The sequence below is a fragment of the Akebia trifoliata genome, chromosome 14 (genome assembly GCF_017979445.1).
Source record: "Akebia trifoliata isolate Shusen 1 chromosome 14, ASM1797944v1, whole genome shotgun sequence".
NCBI classification, from domain to species: Eukaryota; Viridiplantae; Streptophyta; class Magnoliopsida; order Ranunculales; family Lardizabalaceae; genus Akebia; species Akebia trifoliata.
The window spans coordinates 5,720,229-5,732,527 of NC_141388.1; the positions used below are offsets into that span (position 1 = coordinate 5,720,229).

At 34.1% G+C, this 12,299-nt stretch overlaps 1 protein-coding gene, 1 long non-coding RNA gene and 1 other non-coding gene across 4 annotated transcripts; all 3 read right to left on the minus strand.

Annotated features, from left to right (window-relative positions):
• Positions 1-5,822: 5,822 nt before the first annotated feature.
• LOC147385796 (RNA-binding protein CP29B, chloroplastic-like) lies at positions 5,823-9,814 on the minus strand. 2 transcript variants are annotated; one of them, XR_015171834.1, is made up of 5 exons: positions 9,392-9,814; positions 7,326-7,427; positions 6,559-6,855; positions 5,969-6,202; positions 5,823-5,884 (listed from the first exon to the last, which is right to left on the minus strand). XR_015171834.1 is itself a non-coding variant. In XM_086422867.1 (4 exons), exons 1-4 carry the CDS (start codon positions 9,761-9,763, stop codon positions 6,140-6,142), a joined length of 834 nt encoding a protein of 277 aa, XP_086278993.1. In that variant the 5' UTR covers positions 9,764-9,814; the 3' UTR covers positions 5,823-6,139. The 2 variants fall into 2 exon arrangements, 1 of the variants encoding a protein (XP_086278993.1); XM_086422867.1 differs by having other exon boundaries at positions 5,823-6,202.
• LOC147385797 (RNase MRP) lies at positions 8,611-8,863 on the minus strand. The gene has a single exon (XR_015172361.1).
• A 1,874-nt stretch (positions 9,815-11,688) lies between the features above and the next one.
• Positions 11,689-12,275, minus strand: LOC147385798 (uncharacterized). The gene is made up of 2 exons (XR_015171835.1): positions 12,095-12,275; positions 11,689-12,000 (listed from the first exon to the last, which is right to left on the minus strand). It is a non-coding gene; the product is annotated as an uncharacterized LOC147385798 (long non-coding RNA).
• Positions 12,276-12,299: the final 24 nt, after the last annotated feature.

Here is a 12,299-nt window from a genome sequence, read left to right on the forward strand (position 1 = left end):
CCTCATTAAAATAGTAGAATTGACTTAACTTTTTGTAGTAAGGTGTCTGTTCTTACAATTACGAAAATACCCTTGCGTTTATAAATCAGTGAATGTTTTACGAAACATAATTATTCACTTTTACCAAAATTATTACTCATCGGCATTTGCTATTTACTTATTTACCCTTTTTGAGATAATACATTTAACTCAAGAGCACACAAGTAAACTCATCGAATGGTTGATAAATTGTTTTGAAAAATAAATTCTAATTATAAGATCAGGACATGATAATTTTTTATGATTTAAAAAAAGAAACGTGATAAATCGACATGGCAAAACATTCGAGGTCCCGCGACTGATGTGGTAAGGGCACAAAATCATAGATCTTTTTATTCAGGATACAAAAGGAAAAAGATCAACAGTCTGTACTCTTGCCACACCAACCACATATAGATCGCATATGTTTTGCCATGTCGATTTAACATTAATTTTAAAAAAAATGATTGGTTCATTAATTTTGATAGAATACATAATAATTGAAGTAATTTCATCTTAAATCATTTTTTACCAATATTCACATTATCATCTTGATTTTACTTAAATATCGGATTAAGAAATTGTTATATATATAAAAATAATCATTACACGACATACAAGGCTACAATTAGAGTATTCTATTAAATTTACTCTTGATCTCTTATGTTAATTTGTTAACATTAATGATTAACTTAGATGAAAGATTTGGCATTTAATTGTTGAAATGCATTAAATTTTTTATGCCCAAATTTCAATTGTATGATCGATCGGATATGATAAAAATTTATCAAAAGACAAATCCAAGCTCAATTCATTAACACCCCTAAGAAGTTGAGGGCCAATTGAGAATGAAGAACGTCAAAACCACCAAATCTTTTATTTTGTATGTTTTTTTTTTCTTTTTTAAGAAAAATCATCAAGTTCATAATTGTTTGCAAGGAAATTAAATATTGAAAAATACAAATTTTCCAATTACTTTATTTTGATTATTATATCAAAATTTAGAAAAAAGTACTCAATTGACCCATGTGATAGGGAAGTATTTATAAATGGGCCCTAAGTTTTGGGAAAATCTTAATAACCAAATTTGTAGAAATTTTTTTAATGTCCCCTCTCCCCCAATAGAACTTTGAACTCAAATCATCGAAAAAGACAATTCAAATCATTGAAATCAACCATTCAAATGATTTGATGTTTACAAGTTGAATCATTGATCTCAATAATTCAAGATTGATGATTTATAATTGTTGACATAACTACTAGATCAAACATTGATCTTACTGATTTGAGGTGAGTATGCATTAAGAGAGAAAATATTTACTAAAAAGTTGAGGGGGGTGTTTGAAAAGAAATCTCTCTCCCAAGTTTTATCTGAAGAAAGGGTATTTTCGTCATCATAAGTAAAGATTTTGGACATGAAATAGAGAAAATAAAGATTCATCTACGCGGTCCTTTCAAGAAACTGAAGGGGTATTTACACACTTACACCTCCCAAGTCCCACCGACGGAACGGGGTAACGTCAAGCTTGGCTGCAACTTAACGATGACGATGACTCATGACTTCACTTTTGTGGGCCCGGCTAAGAGTATTGGATCACATGCTCACATTTTCGTACGTCCCTGTTGATCTTCAACTGTGATTTCACAAGGTACAAGGTCTGTGGGCCCAGTTAAGACTTTTGATCAGAGACTTTTTTTTTAATATAAAAAAAAAAAAAATTACATTTTAAGAAGACTTTTATATATTATTAAAAAAAAAATTTGCACCAAGAGTCCAACGAGTCTTGCTAACTTAGTAAGGATTTCACCCTCACTAAGAGTGTTTTGCTCAACTTGTGACATCCAAAATCATGATTTGATGCTTTAGATTGTAGAGGATAAAATTTTATAAATTTTAATTTTTTTTTCTTAAAAAAACAGTTATTTTTTACCATCAAATTTTAATTTCAAAATTGGGAAGTATGTGTAAGTTGGGTACCCATTAATTTAAAAAATCCTCGATCAGACTCAAAGGAAACTATTTTTTATTTATATTTTTAAATCTAAGTTTTTTTAAGAAATTTAGAAGATTGTGATGTTTGATTGTCAATGTGATAATCCATTTAAGTAAAATGAGTTTTAGTAAGGTTTAAAATTTTTACTAAGTTAGTAAGAAAATTATTTCTCTTAAATAAAGTGAGGTCCATTACTAGTTCTTGATCAATTATTATACTTTGAAAAATCCTTGCGAGACTTTGTTTTTCACTTAGTCATTGATGTATTTCTCTGAGATATAAGTAAAGAAACATCTACGTTAATGTTCATTACTCTTATACTTTTAATAGGCCCATGAGAGGATTTTACCTATCAAGAAATCGTATAAGTTTTAGATGTTCACAGATAAAATAATAGACCAATTTTATTGAATCGTGATAATCTGATTACCTCATGTGGCAAACTCAATCGACTACCTAACGTGATAAGTTCGAAAACTGTAGATCTACACTCTTTGAGATATATAGTTCTCTCGAGATATATTTTTTATGGGGAAGTGCATTCGAGTATCCTGAGGAGCGTAGATCTACGATTTCAAACTTGTTACATCAAGATAATCAATTGAATTTGCCTCGTGGGATGTTATTTCTAATATTTAAATCAACGAAGTTGACGAGGAAATCTGACTTTTAGAGCGTAGGCCAGGCCAGGGCCAGTGTTGAGCAAACATCCGCTATTCTTTAATACATTTCAATGGGGGAGTGGGGCTACGACAGGTATATGTAGTGGTCACCAATATTTGATGTTGACTTTTGGCCACCTAAGATTTTACAAGTCAAGCACGTTTTTTCATACAAGTCATTGCCTCTCTCAATGCTCAAGGAGTCTTCCTATAAGACACAGAAGAGAAAGAGCCATCAAATCGAATATTTCGATTCACACGTGTACGTGTAAGGCACGTTTATCTTTAAAAATAAAAAAGAGTCGTGCTGGGATGACACAAAGGGAGACACAAAGATGACAAAATGATGTGGTGTCGTGTCGTGCACATTATCATAAATGTTTTTCCACGAGATACAAGTAAAAAGCATCTACGGTTATATGTGTGCCACCACATCATTTTTGTTACCTTTGTGTTTCCGTTTGTGTCATTCTAGTATTTTCCAATATAAAATCTAGCTATTGACTTATTTTCGACATGGTATTGGTGTGCAATTTCAATTGTGAAAAAACATTTTTCTCAAATTGGAGTATATTAAATTAAGAATAATACACATCGCAACACTGTGACGTGAACCATAAATGCTTTTTCTCAAGATACAAATAAAAAAAGCATATAGGGTTCCTATCCACTTCCACGTCAAAATGTGCGATATTAAGTTACTTCAGCATAATTCTTAAATTAAAAGAAAATGATTGGCTGCCTGCTTTGACATTGGATTCACAATGAGCTGACTTGACATGTATAGAGAAGCTTTGATTTTCTAACTTGTTTATCAAGAAAATAAATCTATGGTTATTCATGCATTGTTAGGTCAGCTTGGTGTTGAAACCAGTATACAACGACTCTAAATTAAATTAAGAATGATGCTGAAGTGATTCAAGATTGGACCTATGTCGCACATATGGGAATCATAGATTTTCTTGAGATACGAGTGAAAGCATCTAAGGTTCTTATCCACTTTCACGTCAAGATGTGTGATATGAGGTTCAAACTTGAGGTCACTCCCACACGACTCTTAAATTAAATGATTATTATTTCTCTCAATAGATAGCTTGAACATTATAGAGATGAGAATGTTAGAGATGAACAAGTAAAAATAACAAGAAAGATAAAAAATTATAAATTAACACTTTTTGAAACAATCTTGCTCGAATAACTTGTAAGATTCAAAACTTTCCAAGGGTTGTTGGGTCCACGTGGATTATCAAATTGGGAATCCAACACCACAACCTTCTAGATTTTACGAAAAAAGTCAGATTCAAAGCTTTATTTAAGGTTTTGAAAATGAATGACTCCCAAACTCCGAACTTCCCGAATTTAAAATTAAGAAACATTTTTATAAAATTTCTCTTAGATTTGAACCTGTGGCTGATGTTGGAACTTAAATAGATATTTTTTGTTTCCTACGCACACAAGCCAAGGGGTGGAGCTAGTAAGGAGCGTGTGGGGCAATTGCCCCCCCACAAAACAAACTTTGAGATAGCCCTGTATTTTCATCTAACTATATGCCTCATTTGCCCCCACTCCCTCACCTCCCTCCAACCAAAAACCTCTGAATCTCTCCCCAAATCCGTTCATCTTCAAGCTCTTCAATTGTCACATTAACTATATTTTGCCCCCACTATAATAAAATTCTGGCTTTGCCCTTGCATGAGCCCATATCCTTGCTTTTCGACCAATCTCTAATTCCAATCTTCCTCCCCAATTTGATATTATGGTACCAATATAGTTTGAAATTCCTTTATGGTCCAATTCTGAAACATGTGCAACTTATGGCAAAATTCCAATTTCAGTACGTTATTAATTTTAATCCCCAAAACATATTTTCCAACGAAATCATCACTTTTATAATCAACAATGTTGCTGACAAATTACCAACGAGATTGCAAGTAATTTTAAAGTGATTTTTATAATCAATGACATCACAAGTAATGTAGTCAAATATCCTTGATATTTTTAATGGCAAGATCACTAGTAATTTATTAGTGAGATGGTTTGTTATAAAAGTAATGAACTCGCTGGAAAACATGTCTTGGGAATTAAAATGAACAGTGTATGAAAATCGAAATTTTGCCATATTTAACACAAAAAATGACAATTTACCCTAAAATTAAAATTCAACCGTTAAAATATTGGAGTGGGACTCACATTATTGAAAATGGTTAAATAGTTATAATACAAGCAATTCTTTTAATCAAATATCAATTATATATTCTTCATATTTTACTAAAAAAATAGATGTTAAGAGGAAAGAAAGGATATAACAAGTACTAAATTAAAGAATAGAGAATATATATTTAACTTTTTTTTTTAAATGTGGGTTCCACCCCAAGGTTTGTTGGATAACAAATTTGATAAAGTAGACAGTTTTTGTAATAAAAATGCAAGCGATAGGTTTAACATAATAAGATTTTAAACCTTAATAAGGGTCGTTTAGCTCAAATGGATTACTATAACAGCAATCAAACACCACAGCCCTTTAAATTTCATCGAAAAACTCAGAATTTTTTTTCGTTTTTTTTCAAAAAACAATTTCTTTTGAACTTGATCCAAAGTTTTGAAAATGAATGGCTACCAAACTTCCACCTAACTCCCAAACTTTGAATTAAAATTCAATGGTGAAAAATAACTCTTCTAGATTATTATTATTTTTATAGTTTCGTAGAATTTCATCCTTTGACCCTGAAGCATCGAATTATGTTTTTGGATGCCACAAGGTGAGCCCAAGGACACTTTGTAAGGGTGAAAGCCTTGCTAACTCCGTAAGGCTAGTCGAACTCAAACGAATATGATCAAGTTTTTCTTTGAATCTCAATCATATTCTTTCCCGAAAGATTTCCCTACATATGATTCACAACTGAAGCATTTGAATTAGATGGCTACGTACGTCATTTAATCATGAATATAATCCTTGCAAGTTATAGTTTTATGTATAAAGATGGGCATGGCTTTTTACAGTGATCCACAAATCAAATGGTTTCAAATCGAAGGCACGGGATAGTGAAGAAGTTTACCTTACAATTCCATTCAACTACCACCATTCCACGTAAAAAAAATTCAAATCATCTACTCGGACACAGTCGATTATCAGACTCAAACTCCTGAATGTCACATTAAAGGAGAGCCGCAAATCACATTTAGAGAACAGAATTTAGTTCTGAAAGTACCCTACAAGGAAACTAACAAGCCAAGTTGATTCAATTTATAACCAAAGATATCTACCCAAATATTTATTCTACAAAGATAACTCACGATGTCTAAACGATTAGTAGCTTAGCCATGCCAACCCATCCCCTCAAGAGGCTGTGAGACTCCTAACCATAATAGCAAAGCTTAATTCTACCAAAATAGTCTTTTTAAGGTATAAATCCATATGGAGCATACCATAAGAACTTTCCTGATTGAGATGTAAAGATGCAATCTTCAAAATTGGCGCCTTGGCCTTTCTTCCACCATGGTTACTCGGATTTCTCTTCCATTAAAATCCTGCAACACAAGAAATTGAGAAGCATGAGTGGGTAAAAATAAAATAGTTGTGTGGCAAAATAAATTAAAGAATAGCACAAAAAATAAAAATAAAAAAACTATAATAAAGATAATCAAATACCAGCAATATAGAAAACGATGGGCAGTAATCCACTTACAAAAATATTGACATTTAAAGAATTATTGCGTTATGTACTGTGACATGTTTTTCTTCTTTTATCATAAATAGGTTCTTTGTTATGCTTAGTTCATAAAAAACAACATGCATACAAAACTATCTGTCACGAGTAAAATCCCAAACTCAATTAGTAGAATAGCTTGGAAATACACAAGAATCAAAGCACATATTTACTTACAAGGCCATCTAGGGATGAAACTGCATTGTTGACCTCTTGGGCAGAGCTATAAGTGACAAATCCAAAACCCCTTGACCTACCACTCTCCCTGTCAAAGATTACTTTGGCCTCCAAGACCCTTCCTTGCTCACTGAACAGGGTCTCCAGATCTGAATCGTCAACACCCCATGAAAGGTTACTCACGTAAACCTGGTTGCGACCATTGACACTTGCACCAGTTCGGACTCCTTGGGAAGGGGAATCTTCCTTACGAGGAGGAGGTCCATAATTCACCCTCAATGGTCTCCCTTCAAGTTCCTGCCACAACAGTACTTATTGATTATGGAGATAATGAAAGTGTTCTCATGGCAAACAAATAATGACATTTAAGGTACTTTCCAGCCACCTTGAATAAAAATATTCAAAATACCTAAAACTTGACGTGGACTAGCCAATTTTTTTTTTCAAGTATTTGATTGTGATTGCCTATTCTTCATAAAGACCACGCTACATTTTTAGCATGATTTACTTCAAGATTAAATTGATCCAACTTGATTGAGTTTTAAAATTTGGATTAAATGTACAACTCAAACCACGGAATATCAGGCTATAGGTAATACAAGAATTTCAAGGAAAAAAGTTAAGTTTCAGATTAAACATAATTGAAAAATACTTAGAATTTATTTACCATGACTCAACAAGCATAAACAAAATGGAGACTAAAAGAAGTATTTTCTATCACTCAAAAGGACATACGTAAAAATCTAATAGAGCATAAATGAACTTACATAACCGTTGAGTTGTTGTGCAGCTGCTTTGACTTCTTTAACTGTAGACATTGTTACAAACCCAAACCCTCGGCTTCTTCCAGTTTGCTTGTCATAGATTACCTGGCCATGAGCAAACACTTCAGTCTACATAATGCCATCTTTGTGTGTGCATACTAGAAGTCAAATTTTAGTTTCGGTGTGAACATCTTGACATGTGTGCATGGATGGACAATCATCAATATACATGCAAAATACAAATGTATGGTAGAATTACATTAACATAAATACGTATACACATAAATCCAAACCTTAGTACTTAAATAAAATGGAATTTAATTTAATCTAAGTTCTAAACCTTAGTAGTAAAAATGGGATTTAAACTTACCTTGCTTTCTCAATTTGTGTATCAGATAAAACCTTAGCCACACAAAAGCATACATGTATGCATGCATGTATGTATGCATTGGCCCTGTACACACAAACACATATGAACATACAATTGCGAAATTGTCATTATGTATGCATATATAACATGAATAAATAAAAAGAAAAAAACAAAAACTGACATTGATTCACACATTGCTGACGCGGAGGTGTACCCAGAACCATAGATGCTTTTCACTCGTATCTTGATGAAAGCATCTTTGACTCCATACACAGCAATGTGTGAATCAATGTAAATTTTAATGTCACTTCAGCATTTCCTTTCCAAAACCCTTGCAAATAAAAACACTATCTCTAGAGGGGGTGTAATTAAATAAATGTGCATATATCAAGTTTGATTAAAGTCATTAAAATTAGAAAACAAACAATAAAATGTGAAAAATCCCAGAAACCAAAAATTAGTTTCTGCTTCAATTTTCTATTTTCGCGCAAAAATTAAGGGAGAATTTTGTTACACAAAATGATTCTTAAAATATCTTATTTTGGGATCCAAACATGCCCCTAAAATAGTAAGGGAAGAATTTAAAATGAAAAAAAAAATGAACAAAGAGTAAAACCCAATAGTCCTTAAACCCTAAACCCTACAAAAATCAAACATTTGCACAAATCCCTGAACACCAAACTTGTTGGTTGTTTTGGGCGTCCATGTGGACCCAATCTATGCATATAATGTATTAGGACTCCTCTATCAAAGATCCTAAGGTTTAAGACGTGGAAACAGCGACTACTCTAGGAGCATCGATGTGACGGGTATCTAGACTTCCGATCTCCGGCGATCGACTCAACGTAACACTACTCAAGGTTTGGATCTCCGCTGCGACAAAAAGGTACACTCCCTAAAAACCCTAACATAAATTGGGTAATCGTGATCGTAATCCCCGTTCTGTTAGTCCAAGAGGACTAAGCGAATAACTGTACAAATTGGCCAATGGGAACTTCAGGGGGAAACCTAAGCTCCACACATGTCTCTGCCCTCGCACGAGGCGAACGATCTCTCCCCCAAAGTATACTCGTTTCCGAGTCCGCATCTCTACGAAAATTGGCCCGGGGACTTTCCTGGGCTAATCCATACCTGTGAGGTAGGAAGGCCCAATCGCTTCGTCATGGTTACCACAATTTATGTTAGGTTTTTTAGGGAGCGTACCTTTTTGTCACAGCAGAGATCCAAACCTTGAGTCGTGTCACGTTGAGTCGATCCCTGGAGATCGGAAGTCCAAATACCCATCACGTCGACACTTCTAGAGCGCTGTTTCCACGCCTTAAACCCAGGATCTTTGATAGAAACCCAGAAAACTGCCTAGTTAAAGAGACACTTCTAGAGCGCTGTTTCCACGCCTTAAACCCAGGATCTTTGATAGAAAACCAGAAAACTGCCTAGTTAAAGAGAATAGATTCTTTTGGGAGAATCTGATATTCTATATTCTTCTTTTTGTTGTGTTTTTCACGTCCCCACATCTTATCTATTTATAGAGATAAATATCAGAAAAGGGATTGCAGTCTCCTATTATAACAGGGACTCAACGTTATTAGGACTTTGACTCCAAGAGGAGTCCTAATGCGTGATATACATAGATTGGGTCCACGTGGACGCCGAAAACAACCAACAAAACTGATAAATTGCAATTTAAAAACAAACCCACCTCCACCATTTCAACATTTCCAGCTTGTTCGAACAAACCAGCAAGCTCCGCACTATCGACATTGAAGGGCAGGTTACCAACGAAGAGCTTCAAATCAGGGGAGAAACTCGATTCACCACCTTCATTAGAGACCTCATCATCTAACCCGAATCGAGAAGAAACCGCAAATTTTCGAAAGAAACGAAATGATAATCCGTCATTCCTTCTCAAGGAGGGAAATGAAGAAGAAACCGAAAGGGGTTTGTTATGGATTTTGTGAGAAGGGATTAAAGAGAGTGTGGGAGAGATAAATGGCAGAGATTTATCTCTGATTTTGGAGAAAATTAGGGTTTTGGGAGAGAAAGATGGAAGAACGAGAGAAGACAAGGCCATAGCTGCTGAAGAGCTACTGTGATAAGTTTAGACGGAGAGAACGAGGGAAGTTGGAAAGAAAGTTGCAGTTTTTACAGAAAGAGAGCTACTATTGGCACCCCAAATTTTACTTATTACACTTCAATTAAAATAAAGAAAATATAAATTGATTGAGATTAGTAAAAGTTGAGGTGCCAATAATAGCTCTCTCTCCTATTTTAGATTTCTATTTTTTTAGGTTTAGAATTTTATATGAGTGTTATAATATTTTTTGATGATGGTTTTTAAACTCGGTATCGCTTCTCGTCTCGTTAAGCTCCAATACTGAGTCGGTTCAGACGAGTTTTCCGATACATTTGAAACGTCTCGTGAGATAATTCAAAAAATTACACTATGAGACATAAAACTTGGTCAAAAAATGACTTTGTGAGTTGATCTCGTTCAGCTCCGATACCGAGTTAACTTGGACGATACGTCTCGATCTCAGACGAGTTTAAAAACCATAGATGTTAGATAAATAACTTGAGCCAAATTTTTTGATATTTGCATTGTGTTTTAATCTTAGATTAGGGTGTGAATAATTTAAGAAACTGGAGTGTAATAACTAAAATTTGGGGTGCCAATAAAATCTCTCAAAGGAAAAGAGAAGGGTAGTGTTAAAAGAAAATATTTAGGTGACGTACAAAACATCACAACTCGATGTCCTTTATGGGAATTATATGTGAATGTGTACATTATAGGCATCCATTGGCTCATCCAGACCGTACGAGATGCTTTATCTTGATGACAAAGGCAGTTTGAAAGAAATTTCCATAAAAACCAAAAGGTTTGATGGAAAGTATGGGTGCATCATTTGCTAGGCTTACAAAAATTAGCCACTCACAGTTATACTTTTTATTCTATTTGAATTGGAGACGGTGTGGATCGGATCATACCCAAAATCTGATCATCAAGTTTTTTTTTTCTTTTTTTTGTTAATAATGGGGTGTCCAGACTTACGTCTCACTCGGGGGGATAGATGAGCGAGGGCCATAGGCCTTGGTTCCAACCTGAGCAGGTTCAACGCATGCACATCACACGCACCAGGTAAGTGAGAGAATGCCCTCGTGGATGGCCCTGAGAAAATATTACTCATATTGGATATCAAACACACAACCTCCAATAAGTATCTAATACTATAATAGGTTTCGATCGACAATGTCCATTTTTAAAAATCTCATGTAAAATTTAAATAACTTATGAATGGGATGGATTTTCAATGTGAAATTGTCTTGCATGGCGTCTCATTTGACAACCAAGATGACTTATATTGCAAATTTCCTAGGTGAATCTTCTTATATGGTGTCTCATTGGACAACCAAGATGATTCATATTTTGATAATCTAAGTCAAGCTTAGAGTCAATAAAACTCAGCCAAGTCGATAGGGATTTTATATTTTTTATTAAAATAATTAAAATTTTATCATTTAAATATTCTTTTGAAAGTTATAACTTAAATATTTATTATCCAAATAAACTATGATCTTATGACTAAACACCTAATCTACTCCGTTTAAAAAAAAATTATAATATATAAATGTATTTATAAATAATTGTAAATCGAGTTAAATGATTTATTTCATCCAAGACAAGTCTAAGTTCATGTGGCATTTGATGATGGAGCGTTCAGCTTGATCACATGTAAACAAGGTAACAAGAAGAAACATAGAGATCCGTTTTTATTAGCCATCTGGATTCCAAAATTTTAAACCATGCACCCATTCTTAACATCTTTTTTCAGTAAAATAGGGCTCAACTCAACAATATGTACGGATTGACACAATGAGAGAACCGATATGTAGTGGTTGCTGCAATGAGAACTGAATCAAAAATCAATATGATGACGAATGTATCAAACTTCTTTAGCATGAATTTTATATAATTATGATCCAAAGAACAATAGAACATCGATAAAATAATTTATATTATTGATTGTAATCATGACTTCAGCTACCACAACATTCAAACCCATATTGCCTTCCCCACAGTAAAAATGATACCACGAACGAAAAGGCTATATGGGGACAATGTCAAATATTTTATACAATTTGAGAACATCAGCCAACACACATTTGTCAAGTTGATTTCTCTTCCAAGCACACACCTCAAAAATGGGGAAAAAAGAATAGATGGGATGTGGGAGGCCCTGGCATAGTCAGAGGTGGACATTGGTGCGTAAATAAAACACAGCAGCAGCAGAAGAATCACAAAACCGCAAACTAAGGCATAGACAAAGAACAGAAGAAACCATAATGTGAGATTCTAGAATTGTCTTGGCAGACCCAAAAGAAGAATAAGAAGATTTAATCTCACCATGGACAGCTGAGGATTCCATCAGGCGGCAGAACCGGTTGGCACTGGTGGTGCATCTGGTGGCGTTGATCAATTACTAGTTGAAGTTTGAGGGAATCAAGACACGGAGCTCAAGATCTGAAAAAAAATCTTGTTTATTGTTGTTTGTGTGCACCTTCATGCCTCCATCTAGTATTCAATGCTACAAAGAATTTAAGAAAAAAGG